This window comes from Lytechinus pictus, chromosome 2, assembly GCF_037042905.1.
Source record: "Lytechinus pictus isolate F3 Inbred chromosome 2, Lp3.0, whole genome shotgun sequence".
In the NCBI taxonomy this organism is placed as follows: Eukaryota; Metazoa; Echinodermata; class Echinoidea; order Temnopleuroida; family Toxopneustidae; genus Lytechinus; species Lytechinus pictus.
Genome location: NC_087246.1, coordinates 22,677,384 through 22,700,937, shown reverse-complemented (window position 1 = coordinate 22,700,937; position 23,554 = coordinate 22,677,384). Strand labels below are relative to the sequence as shown.

The 23,554-nt window shown below is 35.5% G+C and overlaps 1 protein-coding gene across 1 annotated transcript in view; it reads left to right on the top strand.

Moving 5' to 3' along the window:
• Positions 1-23,554, top strand: part of LOC135153205 (somatostatin receptor type 5-like) — a 56,699-nt gene that overhangs the window by 11,576 nt on the left and 21,569 nt on the right. The window contains exon 2 of the mRNA XM_064095564.1: positions 22,930-23,089. Within this exon, the coding sequence (XP_063951634.1) occupies positions 22,930-23,089 (160 nt within the window). The remainder of the gene's footprint in view (positions 1-22,929; positions 23,090-23,554) is intronic.

The window sequence follows — 23,554 nt, the reverse complement described above, 5'->3', positions numbered from 1 at the left end:
CTCTCCAAGTGGTTAAAAAGCGGAGATAATTGCATTTAAATTTTATTAAACAATACATATTATACATGTACATGTTAAACGTATTAGTCTATGGAAATGCATACAAAAAACGACATTTCTGAAATTGAAGTATTCAAGTTTGATACCTTATAAATTTGCTAAGAAGAATGATACAGAGCTGGAATTTCATCCACATGATAATAGTGTATCAAAAAAGTTTTCTGGAACATTTCAAGGTAATTGATTCATTTTTCTTAGAATTATGTAAAATCATGTATTTGCAAAATTTTCAATTTTTGGGAAAAAATTGCAAAAAATTCAGTTTTCTACTAAAAATCTCAGCCAAATGACCTACTTATTCCCTGTAAATAGTACCGAATTATAGGAAGTTTATTTGTCTTTCATATGACACTAATTTTGTGGCAATGGAATGTTTATGTCAAAATCTATGTACGAAAATTCAAATGTTCTGAAAATTTGGCGGCCATTTTGAAAAAAGCGCCCTCACGGGTTAATTTTCAGGATACAGCCTGGTTACCTCATATATTCATATTCAGCGTAAAAAACTGGTCTAAAAGCACTGTATGAAAATTTCTCCTTTTCCGTGTGGCACCTTGCTCAATTATAACCCGGACTATAATTGTCAAGTGACACAACGATTAATTAGCATTATATAATACTTATGTTTCAGTCAAGTTGGTCCTTATATTGTCAAATCTGTTCAATATGAAACATTGTTTAATTCAAACAATAAAATCAAAAGAAATAGTGAGCGAGGGACATCATCAACAGTCTCATTTGCATGTCACTGAGTTGTGAATGTCACTGTTTGTGAAAAATAAGCGAAACTTTAAAATGTCCTAACTTTTTTATTTTACCTCTGATTTTGATGAAATTTTCAGCGTTAGTTTGATTTTTCTCTATCGATTCGAATCAACATTTTTCTGGGGTGGACTAGACCTTTAAGTTCGGTGTCCCCTCCCATGCAGGAACGAGTGAAACTATGAGCATGATGACCATGATATTAACATTATAAAAAAAAGGAGGATGGATCCAGAATTACATTAAAAAATTGTTGGGCGTAGAAAGTTGGTCTTACTCTTTGACAAATGATGAAAAGAAAAAACAACAACAAACAAACAAACAAAATAACTCGAATGACATTATGCAACCCGGACTGTACCGTCTTTTATATCTGCGCCTATTAAATAAGTATTCCACTTGATCAAGATATATAACAGGAGAACTGGGTGGGTTTAATATTTGTTACACAACCGTGTTCTTTGATTCTCTCGAACTCACGTAATAGCCATTGTATGCAAAATATTATATATCATAATTTTTTTTTAAATCTTGTTCTATCGCATATTTAGCTTAAAGTGTGGGCAGGTGTGGGTGAATTTCACGTGTGAATCGGTGTGTATAGGAGTAAGTGTCTATGGAGCCGAATGTGAGTAGTCTAAAAATGTAGACCCACATCTATAGTGTGTGTACCACAGCTGATTCAAGGAGTCTGCATAGCAGACTAGTTTTACTGTGGCTGCAGATGTCGCTGCGCTCGCCCTTTCATGCTGGTTTGCTTCAGCAGGAGCGCGCTTCGCGCGCTGAGATCCCACCTCACGAGCCATTCAGAGTCTGCATAGCAGACTAGAATGTGAGTGTCTTCATGATTTAATATACTGTAGCCTCAAGCAACTCTACTGGAAACGAGAATTTTGAGTGTTAGTTTCATTTCATCTTACGCTAAATTGAAGACTCATGTTTAAATTCCCTAGGAGCTGACACACATGCATTTGCCAGAGTTAACAAACTTTTCTATCCCCGGAATTTCAAGATCAAATGTTTACTGAAACATGCCAATGTCACTTCTAATTATTTGGCCAATAAAATGATAATGATAATGTCAGTATACAGCAAATGTTATGATGAGTAATACAAATTCTCCTCTGAAAAATATAAAAGTAGTAGAAATACAGGAGAAACTGTATTAATGAGCCAAACATTAATTATGACCTCTGTAATCACCATATAAGGTTAGGTGTTCACCGTGTTCTAATGATCTATTAACGCTACGTACCGAACTTACGTCATTAAGCAAGCCATGATTATTACAATTTGAAACTCGGTGTGGGTGTGGGTGTGTGTGTGTGCGCGCCTTTGTGTGGGGGTATATGATTGTGCTGGGTGTGTGTGAGAGAAAAGGTGTATTTATATCAAAATTGCTGAAAACGTTATTGTTTGAGTGCAACATGTACAATTCTGTGGTTTGCAGGAAGGTATGGTAATAACGACGACGATGATGGTGATCATGATGACGATACTGATGATGGCAATCTAATTATAATGTTTCTAAGCGCTGCATTATATACCCCGGGTATTACACTCTAAATTTTAAGGATTTAAAATAAATCCAGATCGGCTGTGGATGGTGACCAGCCAAATTTCGGATTTATTTTTAACCTTTAGGATTAACTTTTACATCTCAAATGATTTAGATTCAAATCTTTTAGCTTTATTTTTAAATCCTAATGGTTTGAATTTAATCTAAATCAAATGTTCGGCTGGTCACTATTCACAGCCGATCTGGATTTATTCTAAATCCTTGGAATTTAGAGTGGTAACTACCTAATCATGAGCACGAGCATTCAAAAAATAATTCATCCTGCCAGATTACTGCCTCACCTGGGTTGAGCCCGTCACAGAGTGGATAGACGGTAACCTAGCTGAAGATCTTGTCCATGTTTTCCAAAAACAAGAAAGAAGATTGTGCTATCATAATCATAATGCTAAGTGGAATACACAAATCAGTCGTACTGATCGAAGTTTGAAAATTTATTCATTCATAGAGTACGTTCCTTATTCGAAGCGACTCTGATATGGAAAACCATTAATTAGAGGGATGCTCCGGGCTGAAAATGATATGAATTAAATACATTTTAAAAATCAGACAAATAAAACACTGAAAAACTAATAAAACACTGAAATCGGACAAGGGATAACAAAGTTATGGTATTTTAATGATTTGCCTTATTCCTGTGAAATAGTTCGAGGCATGTATTCATGAATTTTCAATGAGAAAATTAAAGATTTATTTATGAAATTAGGTTTATTAAATAATTTCTACCAAGAACTGAATAAAAACTGATTTAATGCACATTCATTGATATAGATATTCATTGCTGCAAATTATTTCATTATAAATGAGACACATTGTTCACACATGTATGAACAAATGAAACAATTATGATTTCATGTAATAACATAAGAAAAGGGAAAGTGGGGATGTGACATCATCAGCCCACCTAATGAATATTCACGATGACGTGCCTATAACTATTTTCACAAAATATTTTACTTTTATATAATTCAATAACTTTGTTAATTGTTATCCAATTTCGATGCAATTTTCAGCATTTTGCTCTGTGCATTTTACTCTATTTATTTAAACATAAAATATGTTTAGCCCGGAGTACCCCTTTAAGATATATGTAATACTGAGTTAGTGGGTCGTGTGGTCCAGTGGTTAGAGCATTGGACTCATAATCGCAAGGTTGTGAGTTCGAATCCCAACTCTGTCATTGTCTCCACTGTGATAAAAAGGCCAGAGAGTGATATATGTCGTCTATAACGTCAGCCACTATGACTCCTCGGTAATTGGTTATATACCAGCTTGGCGTTTATCAGCAAAAATGCTGTCCTGCCGAGTTCCTACGGGAGTTACCATAAACAGACACAGGACATGAGATAAAGCGTTTGGTCGGACATGACTGTCACATCCGTATTAAATCCACCCAGATCGAGCGAGCTCTCGAACCTTCAGGGCTTTCTTACATACTTGTACTTTCCTTCTTCAATTCCCAGGCGAAAGTAATATCTGTAAGTGCCTGCTCATTTAGCACCCGCCAGGAACTTTAAACGGTGGCATAAAAAGAACATGAAGAATGTGCCTTGCTCTCGCACTTTTCTGTATCAATATATATTTTTCCCTAAGAAATCGATTGATACATTAGGCAATACGCTCGGGAGGAGAAACGCAATGAAATCATTTATCAAAGTCACACTCTCAATTAGTTTCCAAGGGTCATGTTCTGGAATAAAAAAAAAAACTGCTACACAGGCGGCGGAAGCGGGGGGGGGGGACGTGGGGGACGTGTCTCCCCTAAATTTTAGGTGGGGGGACGGTCCCCCCCTAAATTTTGTGTTGATAACTTTTTTTTTTTTTTTTTTTTTTTTTTTTTTGCTTGTCAATTTTTTTTCTTGCGTCCCCCCTAAAATTTTTTGTTGATAACCTTTTTTTTTTTTTTTTTTTGCTTGTCAAAAAAATGTTGTGGTCCCCCCTATAATTTTTGGCTTCCGCCGCCAATGGCTACACAGCGTAATTACATTTAAAGAATCCAAGCAGAATGTAGTATAATCTAATATAATTTGTTTAAATTAATAAAAGAACGAGCATATTTAGCTAATCATATTGATTGGAGTCATATTAATCAAGTGTCTTCGTTGTTACTACTCATAACCATTTACTGATGGTAAACTTGTCTTTCCATTGATATAGATATCAGAATAGGGCCATATGCATGGAATTCGCAAGTCTCTCTAATTTATTCAGCACCAAAAGCATTTTGCTGAAATGGTGTTCATGTCATCATCACAAACTGACATCTCAAAACAATATTCAGACATGACAGAGACTCATGGCACTGAGGTAATATATATGACAAGAAAGGGAATCGGATAGATTCATCCCCAAGGCAACGGAAATCTAAAATCTAGGAGTCCAATATTAAGATGTTGATCATGGTGGAGCTTGGGTCCTCAAATTGAATTGGGTCGATGGGAAAGATTGAAAGAAGAACATTATATTTTAGGGGAGCGTTTTTACGAACCATTTTCCAAAGTGTTTTTCACCGATTGTTATAAGCGAGTGAGTCTTTGCATCTGGTTGGCTGAGAGCTATATAGGTTTCAACGAAAATCACCAATGCTGAATTTCGGTCTTACCCAAGAGCGTAGCAAGCGAGAGGATTTTAGATCAATAATTTAGAACAACTCAATCATAACTAATATCATATGTATTTGGTAGCAACCATAGCACATGAACTTATGTTGAGAAAAAGTTCCGTGATACGACAGTCTATCCACTTGCATTATCTTAATTTTGTGAAAACCTTCTGTTTGTAGATTGTGTAGTGCAGGCCGATCACTAAATATTCATGTATTAAATATTATGCATGTATCTTGTTGTTTAGTTTCTTGTTATTATTTTTGTTTTTTCCAAACTACTTCGTCGATTTCGATTAGGGCCTATTTCAAATTTGGTATTCGCGTTGATGAGCATAATGATATTTATTGTGACACTAGTTTGATTATTTTAATGAAATAAAACAGATGTAAATTGAAATCATTTGTTAACTAATCATGATCATTATTCTTAAGTAGATCATTGTGATGTTATCATGCCTTTTGAAATCCGACTCTTATGCAAATCAAAAAGTTCAATAAACATTACATACCAGCATTATGGTATATGATAATTGAAAAGCGACTCAAGGCAATGTTTACAGTAGAATGGAGTTTCCAAGGGAGTAAAAGCGTCAAGAGGGAATATAAATTATATTAGAATGGTGTCCACGACAATTGTAATATCGCCCGCATATTTCCGGTAATCAAAAGAACATTATCTTTCAAGTACCCTTAATCTAATCTATAATTATTGAATGAATGAAATAGAAAACGGTGAAACACAACCATTAACAATTCATGGGTACATTGACCTTCGAGTGGTGACTATATATGACACGATTCTTTCTATGACCCTATAATGTCTTCTGACATCTCTAATCCTCAAGTGGAAATCATTTAAATGTTTGATAAAGATACTGATTAAATAATCAAATACTTAATTGAAAATGAGCAGTATCATCTATTGAAATACATTTGGATAATTTGCTTTTTAAACTTGTTTATATTTTGAGAGCACGGTGAAAATGAATGACAGAAACAGGGTTCCACACAAGTAATTTTTAGTAAAATCTATGAGGCACTGTTATGGTTTGAATAGACACAAAAAAATAAGACAAACAAAACACTGAAAAGAATACCAAAATCGGACAAGAAGTAAGTCAATTATGACGTTTTAGAATTTTTCATTATTTCGGTGAAACAGTTTTATGCACGTCTTCACCAGTATTCAAGAGGATGTCATTTTCCCACTTGTTCCTTTTTATTTCATTATATGAATTGTGTTTTGAGTATAAAATTTGTCCCTCAAGAATTAAATATGTTGGACTGACATCTGATTTAATGCATTAGATATTCATTGCTGCAACTTATTTTATTTCAAGGGAGAGATATCATACACACAAAGTCATGTACGAAGATGTGAAATAGTTAGGATTTTTACAGGGATTTTATAAGACAAAAAAGGGGAAATGTGGACATGGCATCGTCAGCACACCTACTGAATATTCACGACGACGTGCATATAGCTTTTTTCACAAAATATTACTTAACTATTAAAATTCAATAACTTATTTTTTCATCAGATTTCGATGAAATTTTAGAATTTTGCTCAGTGAACTTTACTCTGCTTATTTAGATAAAATTATTTTCATTCCGGAGTACCTCTTTAATATTTTCCGTATATAGTTTGATAAAAATTGGATCTTAAAACATGTTGAAAAGATAAAATACTCCCCCTTCTCTTTCTCTGTCTACATAAAAACATGCCCCTTGGAAGCGGGGATGATGTAACACCCCAATATTACCATGGGTGTGCTGCATGATTCATTCACCTTACAGGGGCAAGCACCCCTTGGAGATCAGGATGGTATGCTAAAAGGTATAACATTAACCAAAATAACGGTAATTTATTATTGACCCCCCCCCCCTTTTTTTTTGCTTGTCATTTTTTTCTTCCAAACCAGCACCCCCTATTAAGAAATCGTTCCCAACGGCCCTGAATAGAAATAGGTAATACATCAACCCCATCCGCAGCGTTGTAACCACATAAATATTAATGTTTGTGATATATTTACGAGTAATTAGAGCGTAGAAATTTTTAGGGCATGGAATGATTGTTAACTAAATCATCATAACGGAAATTATGAGCACTGAAGTAGGAAGAAATCAAATCGAGCTTAATCTCATCTTGAACACGGTGGTCCAAGCAAGTTTGGTAACTCGTCGGACCTTTGGTGACCACTTAGGTTATAAATTTTAAAGACAATTAGGAATCCTGTCGTATGGTTCAATGAATCTTGGACTTAGGATGAATGAATTAACCGCCTCCGCACATCTCAATTTCCATGGAAACAGCACCCCATAACGTTTCCCACTATCCCATTCCCGTTCTTCTTTCCTTACTCTATTAACTTCCCTCTCTTATTTAACTTCGCCCAAATTCACTTTAATTCCTTTTAGGCACCCCTCCTCCCCCCCCCCCCTCTCCTTTCTCTTGGCTCAATTTATATTTTCTCTCTCATTATCTCTGATACTGCCGATATTCTCAAACTAAAACAAGTACAAGTTAAGAAATGAGATGTGCGTAAAGAATGGATACAAAACATACTCGAAACACTACCTCATAAATATACACTAATTAAAAGGTGACCTTTTCATGTTAAAGGTTACGAGTTCTCATTAATGTTATCACAAACATACATGATGCAGTTTCCTAGAAGTATCTGGTATCACAGGGGTCTCAGCGGTGGATCCAGCATTTCATGAAGATAGATAGAGAGAGAGGGGGAGGGGGTTGTTTCATGTGTTATTTATTATTTCTTGTCGCCATTTTCGCAAAAAAGGACAAAGACAGAGAGAGAAAAGCTTATCACTATTATCAAAATGTACACCTTAAAAATTCTGACGAGCAAAAGAAATCGGAAATCCATAAAAATAAAAGGTGTTCACGTTCCAAGGGGCGTTCCCTCGATGATCCGCCATTGTCATTATAGACATGCATACCCCCATGCATGTCTATAATGACAATGGCGGATCATCGAGGGACAAGGGCACCCCCCCCCCTCTGAGTCGCCGATGTCATGCCTCAAAATGCCATTTGAAATTTATGACCAGGTAATGAAATTTAGTATAACCATGGACCTATTACGTAGGTCCATGGTATAACATCAGTGGGTGTGTCATTTATATGTAGGATTATAGTTAGACGATCATTGAAAGATATTGAATATCGACGGCTAATGTTATAGGCTTGCAATCATTTTCCGGAGGGGGGGGGGTCGCTGCTGTGTTATAGACAATAATGGGTGCACATTGGTCTGTCATTTCGATGTGAGGGGAAGGTGTTTTAAAGGCCAAGTTCATCCCAACTAATGATGATTTTAATAAATGCGAGAGTTGATGAAAAAAAGAGAGAAACATATGCATCAGTCATGTCAATGGCTTCGTTTGCGCACTCTCTCCATGTTATGCAAATACCTGTTTTGTGAAATTTTAATGAAATCGTAATATATAACTTTCCTTTTTTACACCCATATTCTATTAAGTTTTCAGTGATACATTTCTTATTTGGGTGAACTTGGCCTCTGAAGAATTACAAAGAGACAGTTTTCTGTCTCTATCATATACGGAGCCTTTAAAGTGCCATCGACTTGACGACTTGGCGAGATACTTTATGTTGCCATGTCGACATGGCGAGATACGTTATCTCGCCAAGTCGACTTGTAAAAAGTTATATGTCGACTTGGCGAGATAACGTATCTCGCCATGTCGACATAAAAAAGGTTATTATATGTCGACATGGCAAGATAAAGACAAAGTATCTCGTCAAGTCGATGGCACTTTAAAGGCTCCGTACTATCATTATATATGTTTTACCATTATTCTCAGAGTTCAATTCAATTCAATTCAATTCAAATTTATTTTTCATTCTTCAACATAATATAAATATGTACAAGATAATTGATTCAATTTAAACAAAAGCATGAACAAGATTCAACATTCAATAAGTAATTCAAATATAGATTAACGTGTATATCAATTTTAAATCAATATAATCAATATAATTAAATATAATTAAAATCAATATAAGTATATATCAATGAGAAGAATGGAGGGGTCCACTAAAAAGCAAAGCTTGTAGAATGTGGACCCCTCAAAAACTTAGATACAAGGAATATTGAAATATACGTAAAGGAGTATATGAAAATAAGTAACGAAAAGGGGGGAAAAAAAAACAAAAACAAAAATCTTATGTACAGAATTTTGAAATTCAGAGACAAGGACAATAACACGACACAACACAACACAAGTACATGAGGTGGACAATACGATGACAACTGCCTAGAATATAGAAAGAAAGATAGAGATAGGGAGAGGGATGCAAAGCTAATCTGCTGCATATATATGTAGTAGTTATGAGAGACCAGCGTATATAACATCGAGGACAGATCATAATAAAACAAAGACTGTTTGTCAGAGATATTTTAAATATTTCAGAACTACAAGCAGATCTTGCGAATTTGCTAAGTATCTATATTCTCGGCACTAGACACATGCTTCAAGAAACATAATTACATTACTCGGAATAGGGGGAAAAACCCATCGACTTGAGTATATGCCTAACACGTTTAATGAGAATTTGTAGGGTATATGAAAGAGCTGCTTTCGAAAGAGTCACAGGGAGCTAGGTTATCTTGTTTTAAGAGCAATATAGTGCGTCTCTATTATTGTAACCTTTCACTGTGTTTTAATTGCAGGAGCCTAAAAAAGAGGGAGGACGCTCACTCTGCACGTGACTGACTCTTTAACATTTTTTGTTCTTAATCTTTGTCCTTTTAATAACCCGTGGTGCTTTTAACACAATAAAACAAGAGAGTGGTTATTATAACATTATATTTAGGCATTAATTTGATTTTCTTTTACGTGGAGAAGTAAAATGTTACAAGGGAGGCCTATCCGCAAATCATACACACATAAAGCATAATTAGGATTTCACGTTATAACATAAGAAAAAAGGAATTAGGGACATGACATCATCAGCCTACCAAATTAATATTCATCCTTGACTTTGCTTGCAGCTGTAAACCCCACTTAATGAGTAACAAAGAAATTGAATACAACATTGCTAAAAAGAAGGGTAAACCTTCTGCTCATTTTCGTAAATTGGGGTTTGATTTTTGAACATTCTATATACGTCGATACTCTTCATGCACAGTAGATTATGTTGATTTCTATGTTTGGTCGTAATTCTCTTGATTTCTTTGTAATTTTGTGTTGAATGATTATGTTACATTCCTAATAATGGGGGCGTCGTGGTCTAGTGTTTACGAATCTCGTCTTTCAATCTGAGGGACGTGAGTTCGAATCCCAACCATGGCGTGTTTTCCTTCAGCAAGAAATTTACCAACGTTGTGCTGCACTCAACCCAGGTGAGGTGAATGGGTACCAGGCAGGAGCTATGTACAGCCAGAGTAATATATAGTGCGCCATTGAATAGGCATCTAGATAATCGGCGCCTCAAATGTTATATATTATTATTATCAAATAGGCCTACTTAATTAAAAAAATATTCATATCATGACGGCGTGCATGACTGTTTTCACAAACTAAATTTAAAAATTCACCAAAGTTGTTCTTTGTAATCAGATTTTGAAGAAACTTTTAGTGTTTCGCTCGGTAAATTTTACTCTTTTTATTAAAATATGAATTGTTTTCAGCCCGGAGTAATCTAACTCATATTTGATTATTGGAGTCGCGTTTATACAAATGTACGTATCTCCTTGTCAACTGGTCCTAACCAGGGGCCGTAAAACATATAGCTTAGCAATCTTCGTGGAACATTTTTTTTAAAAGATTGATTGAATTGACTACAATGTACGATTAACTGTGAAAATTAAGAGTACGATTACACTTTAAATTCCAAGGATTTAAAATTAATCCAGATCGGCTGTGATCAGTGACCATCCGAATTTTGGATTTATTTTAAATCTTAAGGATTAAATTTTAAATCTCAAAAGATTTGAATTCAAATCTTTTAGATTCATATCTAAATCAACAAGGTTTAAATCTAATATTCGGCTGATCACTATTTGCAGACGATCTGGATTTATTTCAAATCCTTGGAATTTAGAGTGTAATTGCTAACCTTTTGTTTTTACGTGATCCAGGTCATGGTTGAGCCGATTCAATGCTAATCGTTAAAATGATACAATTTGCATATCCCGTGACAAATGAATGGCCTTTCGAAAAGTGACAAACAGAGTTTGAATATCTGTATCGCCGCCCGCTGTCAGTAACAAATATATTTGTATTGAAAAGGGATTGAAGTGTTCAATTCTTTTCGTGAGACAATTCAGTGACAATTTGTTTTCATATGACTTAAGATAACAACTTATTAGTAGCTGAATGAATGAATACCTTTATTAGGTTTCTGTGACTATATGGGTCATCTATAATGTCTATGACTAATTATTGTAATAAAAATAACCACAGGCGGTTTATTTTCACATTATTAGAGAATCAGTGTTAAATGAGGTTATACATGTATATGAACAAAAAATCTTGAATTGGTTCCTCAATGATTTTTTTCAGATTAGAATTTACAAACATTTCAATTTTTATTTAAAGAAGAGAGTTCAAAGAGAAGTTCGAGATGATTATGAAAATGGGGATGCTAACTGGATCATTTACAGCAAGATGTGAGTATCTCTAGATATTATTGTTACTGGCGTAGTTTTTTTCTTAAGAAGACAAATGTTGACACTCCCTCTCCTGATTAAGATGAAACTAAAGAACAATTGGCAAGATTTCTTTATTTCGTTATATCTTTTTCATCATGTCGAAAGCGCTAGCGTGCACGTGGTGAACCAACATTGATTCTGCATATATTTTCCAGAACAATCGTGCTCGATGATGCATGTTCCTATAAACCCGATCAAGGTGTCGTTGGAATACTAATTGAATCGTAATTTAAGTGATACAAATATTATCATCACTGATTTGATATTTTTGTCGTGAAAACAGCAAATCTTCGTTTCCCTCCTTTGGAAATTCACCGTTTGAATACATAGCATTATATTTTCCTTTTAAGCGTGCGTATGATAAAAGTATGAATATAGAGTATGAACAAAATATGAATACCACTTTCCCAAAATTTGTCACTATGTTTTAATTATCATTGACAATTGAAAAGTCATTATATCAGTGATGCTATGTTTCTCAGTTTATTCGAATTCTGCCTGACCGATGTGAATAAATAATATATAAGATAAAACATGTATTACTGTCAAACAATCAAAACAGAGTACCCGCCATGATGCTATATTGATTTAAAAAAATAATTGGGATTTGATTGGGTAAAAATAAAATCATATTCCTTGTAGTTCGAAATGTTTTAGGTTGCGTTTTGCTGCAAGTTAAAGAGAATTCAATTCATCATTTCACTTGATATACAACTTATACAATTTGCTTCAGTGTGTCTATCTCGTTCTCATCTATGGTATCATTTCTCCCTAATGTAGCAACTCCCCGATTTCCATTTTCCCTTTATTTTTTCAACCTTTTGTGACAGTCAACAAACCATGCAAAGTTCCTTCTATACGCCCTCTGACAACTGGTTAAGAAATTAACATTTTAATTGTTTATTATGTTTTTATTCTTAAATGCGAATATTGTAAGTACAAACGAAATCACTTAAACCACAAGAAGTATACCTTATTTATAACATCAATCAGAATTATGTTACTTGTAATACCCTTCATTATAAGGGATATTTCAAATAAATTGAGATTTAGAGTATTTGGTTAAGTTTATATCTATCTTTACAATAAATACATATCGGCATCTTTGTTTTCTAAAACCACCATCATAATATTGAATACCATTTGTACCAAATCCGTATACAGAATTATGGGAATGTACCCGTAAGGTATAATCATAGAGCTACATGTATATCTCCGTGATGAAACACAATTTAGTTCACGCGCGGATCGAAGACAAATTTTGATATTTTATTGTATATATGATTTTTTCCGTTTGAAATACTATCGTTCGCGGGAAATGAGGATCCAATTCAAATCTTTTTACAATCTTTTACACAAGAGAGTTAAATTTTCTTGGAGACTAATTATATTACTTTCAGGAAGTGACTTCAACTTTAGTTGTTTTCATTTCGTTTGGTAAAAAAATTCTGCCAAACAAAATTGATTCGTTTTCCGTGACCTCTCCTGGATTGGCCTCTTTTAAAGACAGGTTCGATCGATGTATTCAATTCTCTCTATTCCCCTGCAGGTTAAAGAGGACAATTTAAGATTAACCATATGCTTCTTTTAATTTCTGGGAGGAAAACAAAGTGAAAAGGATCCTTTAATTTAAAAGTAACATTTTATTTCTTGTATCCATCACTCACTCACTATATGTTATTATTATTTTTTGTTCGTCTCACTCTATGTCTCTCTCCCACCCATCATCTCTCCCACCCTCTCTTCCTTGTCTTTGACTCCTTCGCCCTTTCTTTCTCTGCCCCCCCCCCTCCTCCCGAGGTTTACACTTCTGTAGACTTCATGCTTCTCCCAATATTACCACGAATTATTTTTCATATCATCATCCCTAACAATGAGACGATGATCAAATATATCATGACTCGACCATCCTTTTTTCATACAGCCATGCAAGAACAGACGCAAACAAGCAATGTGCTCTCTCCCTAAAATCCCATTCCAATTTCAAACAATTGTTTGAAATTTATTTATTTATTTATTCATTCATTCTAAAATGCGAATAATGCAAGCGCAATCGAAATCACTTAAGCCACAAGAAGTACCATATCTTGGACATCAATCAGCATTACAAACTTGAAATACCCTTCGTTACAAGGGATATTTCAAATGAATTAATATTAATTCCTCCGGATGTAAACAAACTCATCTTCATATTCATCATTATACACGGCAAACAAGTGTACATGCAATCAGATGGCCACCCACCTACGTCATTGTCTCAAGAAAGTTTTACCCCAACAGGCAGCAACACCATGAAGACGGTTCGGACAATGAAATGTGAAATTTTTCTGAGAATGACACATAGCATTTTTCCTTTTCCAGATATTACACACACTTATGCCCCGAAGAGCCCTCCTGCACCGTCATATATTTATTTCTTCTCCTCGGTGTTCACCATCACCTCAACTACATAATTGTACATCGAAAGGACAGTCAACCCTCAATCTCTTGGCGTAACTTAAAACCTCGGCCAAAGACAGTCGAAGGATTCCAGGAATGCTGGAATAAAGATGATTCGTCCGGTGATATATCAGGTTCGCCATCCATGTCTGCTCTCTAATCAACCAAAGAAACGTTATAGCTTTTGGAAACTGGTGCTTTACTCGGCCCTTTCCTATCAATATTGCCCTGTTGCTCTAAATTACAAATGAAATCTAATTGGGGAAATTGAAGAGAGTAATCGAGCTACCTGGAACATGAAGTATCATGTCTTCAAAGGGAAATTTTCTATTTGATGTGCAAAGTAGGTAATCTTCAAGGTTAGAACTATTGTTTGGTAAAAAGTAATTTTTTTTTAATCTTCCGAATGTGTGTGATAACAAGGATGTCACCATCTAACCTTTATAATAATAATAATAATAATAGCTGGATTTATAAAGCGCATTTTGCCAGAGGATACAAAGCGCTGCTATTATTACCCCGGCTTTAGTTTGAGCTACCATCACCGGCGCTCAGTGCATGCAAGGAATTAATCCTGCCGGGTACCCATTCACCTCACCCGGGTCGAGTGCAGCAGTGTGGATTAATTTCTTGCAGAAGGAAAACATGGAAAACATAGTGAACTTGCTGATCCTAAACGATTTCGAAGCATTTCATTTCATGTTGTTTCAGCACGTCCAAACGCTAAAGGGGGCAATACTTCATTCTCTGTAAGTCTGTCAATTAATACGTCATGTGATAAAGATTCTTAGTAGTGATGTATCAATTCTTTTATTTCTATTTTTGACAGATAACCGTAATTTCAGTATACCTGGAAATTATAAAGACATCATAAGTATGCCTCTTCCGACATTCCGGGAATACCAAAATTCTGTGAAGTTTATCGACCACAGTTACTGCAAAATGTGTTCAGTCATTTGAACTCATAATTGATGTTCTTCCTATATAGGCACTCCGCAGTGCTTAGGAAATCTACGTAAACGTAATTCTTTTATTAGAAGTTGTAATTGATTTTTTTTAGATTGTTTCAGAGCATTATTGACAGAGATAGGATGTCCGTTCTGTGAAACAGAGGCCATATGTTTGAGAGTGCAATGAAAACAAATCGTTATCTCATTCTGAGAAGTACTGATCTCTCTCAAGGGGAGATTGGTCTAGATGCCCATCAGCAGTCACCAATCATTCTCTTTTTATTTCACCAAGTCTTATTCCTTCTCTAGGTTTATACGGCACCTCGGAGGATTGACTTCCGTCTCACTCCATCCTCCTCCTTTCTATTTCCCTCTGCTGCCTCACTCAAAAAAAAACCCCAAGGTTTATCCAATATTGTGTAAAATGGGAACATGCATGTTTGTTGGGTAACTTGGGCAAAAAGATACCAAATATTTTGTAAATTTTACGCAATGTTGCGTTGAAATTTACCCTTCAAATATGCATTTTGCCCAATATTGAGGGAAAAAATTACCCAGCAAACATGCATATTCCCTTTCTACCCAACATTGGGTAATTTTTTATTCTCTGTTTTTAGAGTGTCTATTTCTCATACTCGCTCCCTCTTTTTCTTACTATCTTCAATAACATTTCTCTTTCTCTCTTCCGCCTATCTCTACTGACTGCTACGGTCACATAGGCGAGACCACTGGCGTACTGAGAGGGGAAGCCCCCCCCCCAAAAAAAAAGCCCCAAAATGTTTCACGATCAAGAAAACAAAAGACGAAAAAGGGGGAAGGGAAAGCGTGAATAATTATACCATTTCCTAAATATGATGCAAAAAATATCGCCAAAATAGATTGTGTATTAAGAAGCCATGATTTTTGCTCGCTCGCATTTAAAACAAAAAAGAAATTTTGCTCCATCCGCCCTACTTGGCCCCCTCAAAATTTTGGTCTCACTAGGCCACTCTACGAAACTGACTCCCGATCGACAAAATCCATTGCGATGATATCTATCGATATTGAGTCATCTTCGTTGGTGTGACTGAAGTATAATTCTTTCTCCTTCTTCCCCCCTCCCTCATCTCCGTAATGTTCTCTGTCCTATATCATAAACTTTGTACATTCATGTTTCTCTCTACACTAATGTCACTGGCCTATAGTAGTTGTTGCTAATATGGCTAAGGATCATATATCATTCTCTAACGTGTCTAACATGTTGATTAGAAAATGTAGGAGTTGACACGGTGCTTTCGGTTTAGAACATAAAACGGAACCTGAAACAATATATCATGTAACTGTAAACTCTGTCAGTTCTCAACATGCCCAACAACGGTATATGAGGATACATTATATTCTTAGAAGACAGCCATTGAAAGCCTTGATGCTCAACATTCCCACTTCACATTGACTCATAGAAGCCACTGACGCTGTTAAAAGACAGCTGTCGTTCATTAAAAATAATTGAGTTCTTTCCTGAATGTTCCTTAGTTTATTTTTCTAGGTTTATTCATATTAGTGTGAAGTCCGTATACAATATTGAGCGTTTGAAACACTGCAGAGGCAAATAGGAAAGTTTGTTCAGATAAAAATCATTCTTCGCATGCTCAGTCCACGATGATGTGAATAAAAAGTTATACTCGAATTAAAATACCCATCGCATGGCCATTACTTCGTACACAAGTCACACTCGAACAGCAAATAACCCCTTACATTGAATAGGGCCTACAAATGAAAGCAAAGTCGATTCTTTTTGCGGCCTCAAGGCTTTGAATCATATTTCCCATAAACATCAGATCATCATAAGATGGTTAAACTGATATTAAAAAAGGATATTATGTAGATCGTATAGCTATTTAGCGCTCTTGCAACGAAGAATATAAAAATATATATAGCTAACACTCTGCATTTCGCAATTTGTATTTTAATTGTCATTAATTAACGTTATTTCTTATTTCATCATTATGATTCGATCTAAATCATTGTCATCATTATTATTTGTAAGCATTATTGTCATTATCATTAAGATTATCTTCATCTAAATCCACCAGTAACTTGGCGCAGTGTATTTAATACTTTATGATAGTTTAAGATAACCACTGAATACCGGTTACATTGGGTGTCTATAACATGTTACCATCTACAGTAGATTGTATAATGATATCAACATGATAAGCATGGATCCTGAATAGCTATAATGATATTTTAAAAGAGACAAACCTCAGTTGCTTTTCTTATTCTGATTTTAACTCAATCATAATACATCCAGTATCTTTTTCACCGCCCTACCATGTGTCGACGCTCCCGTGCCATCTCATCATTCTGTCCGCTAACATCTGCTCTTACCCAGGAACCGTTTATTTCTTGCCAAACAGTTCATTTCTTTTTCCCAGGCCTCCTGTGTCCCTCTCAAACCATTCCTGTCTCTTCACATCAGTCATTTTCTCTCTATATTATTATTATTTTTATATCTGTACCCCGTAGTAGATTTTCTTCCCCTCTGCTCAATCTTTCTCTATTGTATCCCGTTCTTCATACCCCCTCCCCGATCAATCGCTTTAATCTTCCTTTCCTCTCACCTTCTCTCTTTGATGTTATTAAAAAATCCCCCTGTGCAATGTTTTTCTTTCCATTCTTTGGGGCAGTTTCATAAAGCTGTTCGTAAGTTAAGAGCGACTTTAAGAACGAATGGTGATCCTTTCTTATGGTAAATGATATTCGCCATTAGATGTTCATTGGTGATTATTCAGCGCGTAAGAAAGATTCACTAGTCGTTCTTAAAGTCGCTCTCAACAGCTTTATGAATCACCCAATATCTTGTACGTCTTAATTTCCGGGATCATTATTTACTGATTCTTAGGTGGGTGTCACATCATTCCCCCTCACATTTAAGCATAATCATGTCTATTACATTATTCAACATAATGTTGGCAGTATATTATAGTGCTCACTGTTCAAATCTGATGATTTTCATAAATTACAAGAAACATATTTTTTGCCATCATTGGCTGAATGATTCCCAATGATTGTGCCAATTCTTCGAAATAATCTTGCCAGTATCCTGGATACAAAATACTTTCAACACCATTATAAAAAAAGTCTGCACTTTAAAATGCGACATATAATCGCTCTCAACCTATGCGACGACCTGATTCTCTGGTTCCGAGTTAATATGTAACTACACCATCTAAAATCGAGGTTATATCCGGAAAGATTTGACGCCTCCAGGGTGAAAAGAGCACTCTCATTTGGTTTGAGTGAAGAGTGACGTCCTCCAAATCATTATTTGGTGTTGTTGAAAGTATTTCCAAGAAACATCAAATGTTATCTTCCATGAAAAATTGCTCGATAATTTTTATCGAAATAATATGCCTCTAATAAAAAGCAGGCCTATCTAAAACAGGCTTAAACTTAGAGGATATTGCAATGAAGTGTTTCCTTTCCCATGTGGTGAAAAATGAGAATTTCATATCACTGTTATGAATGATTTTTGCTATAACATGTTGCCATCTACTGTATCGTAAGCCTACGATATGGGAGGAGATATTATGCAAGTGGATTGATATAATCTTCATTCTTTCTTGCCGATTTAAGCTGAGTTGCCTATCATACTACCTATACAGATTTTCATTGCACTCTGTGTTTAATTGAAAACCAAGTCTGATCATTTTCCTTTCAATGGTAATTCTATCTCAGGGATAAAACCATAAAACATGGCGACTCTGATGGACAGCACCAGTTCACGACCTACACTACTGATTATATCCTGTATAGTTCCTCGAGCCTTGCCAAGGTTACACTCTAAATTGCAGGAATTTGAATTAAATCCAGGTGGACTGTAGTTAGGGACCAATCGGATTTTAAGTTTGCTTTTAATCCTTAAATTTTTTTGTTTTTAATCTCAAGGGATTTGAATGTGAAAAAGTTGATATTTAAAATTAATCTTGAGGATTGAAACTAAATTTCAAATTCTATTGGTTCCAAACTACTTCCATCTGGATTTATTTTGAATGTCTGTAATTTAGAGTGTGTATGATTGTGGTCCTACAAGCTAGGCCGAATAGAAATTATAGATATACTTTTCCACCACATATGCTTTACAACCTTCTTTCCACAATTTTTACCAATGTAAACAAAATGCTATAGCACTAGGGCCTACGGTGTTTATTTGCAGTAAACATCAATAAAGATCGCATGGTCATAATGATTTTAAACAAAAATTTAAACATTTAATGTACATTTCTGACTATTTTGTGGAATACATGGCCTTACGCAGCAGGGAGGCAGTTGCCCCCCCCCCCGAAATTTTGAAAACTTACATGTTTTGCTGAAATTTTTTTCACGAAATTCACCAAAAGTATGCAATAAATCATTTGATTCATCTTTTAAAAAGGCAAAAGTGCCCCGTAGACGAGCTCGGTCGCTTCGCTCCCTCGCTTTTGATTTTTTGAAAAATTTTACGTGAATTTTGTGAAAATTTTCAGCAAAAAACGTAGGTTTTCAAAATTTATATATAATCAAACAAAGGTGATTCCTGGCCACGTTTACGAATGTGCAGTTAGCCTTCTCCCGTTTGGACTCGACGTCTTGGCTGGAGACTGCTTTTTATTCCTATTACATGTCTCTTACCAGAGGTTAACGATTTAAACACCTATGCTGAATGTTTATTTGATACTCTGTTTGATAATTAAAGTGTCCAAGTATTAGTTTGCTTGATATGGAATAACACGTTCCCTTCCACAAGTTCTACATCGCTAGATCCTGTCGTTCCATTCACGAACACGACGTCGAGATTTGTATTTGCATAAGATTTTAGACTATAGTATTTTGTTTTGAAACACGGCAGGCGCCGCACATTTTCCCAGAAAATCATTCTAGCTGGGGAGAAGTAGATGAAAGATGGGAGGGAAATAAAGATATCTAAAATTGAGACTCCCACAACAGGAAATAGTGGAGATGTGCGACTGCGAGTTTTCTTTGAGCGAGCGTGTGTGAGTGTTTGTGTGTGTTGTGTGATACAGAAACAGATGGAAGAAACAATGGAAAAAGGAGAGAAAAATACAGACACACTGAGAACGGGAGAGAGAGAGAGAGAGAGAGAGTGGAGGGGATGGAGAGTGAAACATAAACTGTATCGAAATTTGCTTGATTCCCCCTTGAAATTATGCATTAAGCCTCGTGGATTTTCTGTACGACAACTTAATTATGTCTAATATAATTTTGAATATGTGAAGCTTGTGAAGCTTTTATAACTTTTTATATATAAAATAACGAAATCTTAAAGGAGGATGAAACCCTTGAAACCAGCTGAATCCATATCAAAGAGAAAAATCAAAGAAACATATTGTTGAAAGTTTGAGGAAGATTGAATGAATAATAACAAAGTTATGAGCATTTAAATATTGAGATCACTAATGCCATGTAGATCCTCCTATTGGCAATGCGACCAAGATCTGTGATGTCACACACGTACAACTCCCTCATTACTTTAGTACTTATTTCACTTATATTCTCACTTTTATAGAGTATATCACAAGGTGAGGTGTTCTTTATATGAGAGGACAAGTACAGAGGTTTCACAACATTATATCATTGATGAATCGTTTGTCATATGATTAGAATGAGCAAAAAGAGATGTTTTGGGGTATATTTTCAGTGTCCAAAAGGGGAGAGTTGTTCATCTGTGACATCATAGATCTTGGTCGCATTGCCAATGGGAGGATCTCCATAGCATTAGTGATCTCGACATTCAAATGCTCATAACTCTTCTATTGCTAGTCCTATTTTACTCAAACTTTTGTTGATCTTATTCTTTGATTTTCTGCTTTCCCAAAAGCTAACTTGCTCCAAGAGTTTCATTCTCCTTTAAAAAAAATGACAGACATTTTATTTTGCTTTCTGGAAGACTTCTTAAAAAAATTGAGAATACTTATCTGTGTACTTAGACTGCCGTTAAATTGAATATAAAAACTTCTTCTTAGGTATAATCTTTATTAATTTAGATATGTTATTCTCGATTTTTACGATCTTGTTTCCATGGTAATATTTGGTTGTTTACGTTTTCATTTTTTCAAGATCTTAAATGCGTCATGAAGTAAGATATTTTCAGAATCTATGCCGTATCAATTCGTCTAATGATGTTTTATTCAACACTTTCAAACTATAGATGATTATGGCCCTTAGGAGACTTATTTTCAGAGGAAGAACATCGTATGGATTATTAGTTTTATGAATACGAGCTATATAAAAACGTCGGGATGAATTATTAATTGATAAATTTCTAAAAGGAAATAGACTCACAGAATTGAAAGGAATATTATATATAGAGAGAGAATCAAGAGAAGAAATGTTTGAGAGAGGGGGATGTAAGAGAGAAACATACAGAGAGAGAAGGGAGAGAAATGGGGAGAGGTGGGGGGGGGGGGGGGGGTAGAAAGAGCGAATGGGACAAGCAGGCGAAAAGAGAGATAAGAGAACCAACGACTTGATGTGAGGCTTGCAAGATGAAATTCCTGACCAGAGGGAAGGATCAGGTCCTGATTAAAAGCTGAACAGTAGTATTATTCTACACTCTATTCAATTCCACGGGATGTTTCCTTTTCACAAGGTGCTCTCGTAATGTGTATTTCTGTCTGTATATGTTCAGGCTATTGATGAAAAATAAGACCTCGAGTTTCATGGATTACAATATTTAAGTTTACACTGCTATGTATTTTGTTTTCTGTTTATGTTGTTTTATCTCAATTGCTTTACCGTCAAACAATAGACTTATTGATTGAACGGATCAATCAATAAGTCTGTCAATCGATCAATAAGTCAAATAGCCAATCGGTAAATCAACCTTTTCAGTCAATCAATCCATCCTATCATCAAACCACCCATTTACCACTCACGCACTAAGTCACTCACTCACGCACTCATTCACTCACTTATGCACTCGTTTACTCAATCACTTACACATTCAGTGACTCGTTCACTGACTTACTCACACACACGCTCAGTTTCTGACTCATTCACTCATTCACGTACTCACTCAGTGACTTATTCACTGACTGACTCACTGACTCACTCGGTCAAGAGGCCAACCAATCAATCAGCCTATTCATCTATCAGTCAATTGATCAATCCACTCAGCAATCCATCCATCACTCACTCAATAAAACAACCAATCTATCTCAATTAATATATTCAAATAATTTCCTTTAAACGTCACATTCACTTCAAATTTACACCATGACTAGACATAGATATAACATTTAATCCCATCAATCGGTAGACTATAGCACGATATCATTTTAAAGAGACATATATAAAGCTTTTCGTTTTTAATCGTGTAACAGCAATTCTGTTCTCGGAATACTTAAACAAATTCAACATATTATATTCTCTTAACCAGTGTATTAATACTTCTTACCCTTCCGAATTATTGTTGATACACATGTACAGTGATGACAGTGGTTATAATGCTATCAGTGTTTGATGCGATCAGTACCCATCGTCAGGGGCGGATCCAGGGTTTTCCAAAGGGGGGGGGGGCAAATTTTTCGGAGGAAAAAAAAGTTTTTCAAACACAAATTAAGGATAAATCGTACCCGAAAAATTTTACCCGAAAAATTTGACAACCCAAACAAGCAAACAAAAAAAAGGTCTTCAATTTAAAATAAGGGGGCACACCTCTGTTTTAATGGCAATTTTACATTACAAATTTTAATTTTGCTTCTCAAAGGGGGGGGGGGCACGTGCCCCCTGTGCCCCCCCCCCCCTGGATCCACGCCTGCCCATCGTTATAATTTCATTTCCAATTTTCTTTCTCGATAGGTTTAAGAAGATGCACAATGTAATCAACTACTCCTTCGCCAACCTTGCTTTAGCTGATCTTCTTGGCCTTCTTATTGATGCTGTTCCAGCCATTGTTTTGACATTGAAAAGCTATTCACTGAGTGATCCAGGCTGCAGGACGCTACTCTATATACCATGGGTGAGTTTTATCAGATAAATTCTAGCATCGAAAATTCACATTTCTGTGTTTTGTTTATTTGTTTTATTATTTATTCATTTATTGTTTGTTTGTCCCTTTTTGTTTGTTTGTTCGTTTATGCTGAGAGACCCTCTGTCTTGCACATCTTTTCCCGATAACCATGATGACAGGTAAGAACGAAAGGTCAGTGCGGTGTGTGTGTGAGGGTGTGTGTGTGTGTGAGTGGATGTGTGGGATGGGGTCTGGAAACATATGAAACTTAGAAGCTGATTACATGGATTCACTCCGTCGACAGTACAAAACTTAGAACTTTTTTTTTTTTTTGGGGGGGGGGATTTGAAGACTATACGGCTACGAACTGTCTAAAGCAGAAGAAGAAAGAAAAGTGAAAGAAAATGTTCAAAAGAACTTAAAGTAAGGTGGTATGTTTAAAGCTTTGTATGAATATTCCAAAGTATGAACGTT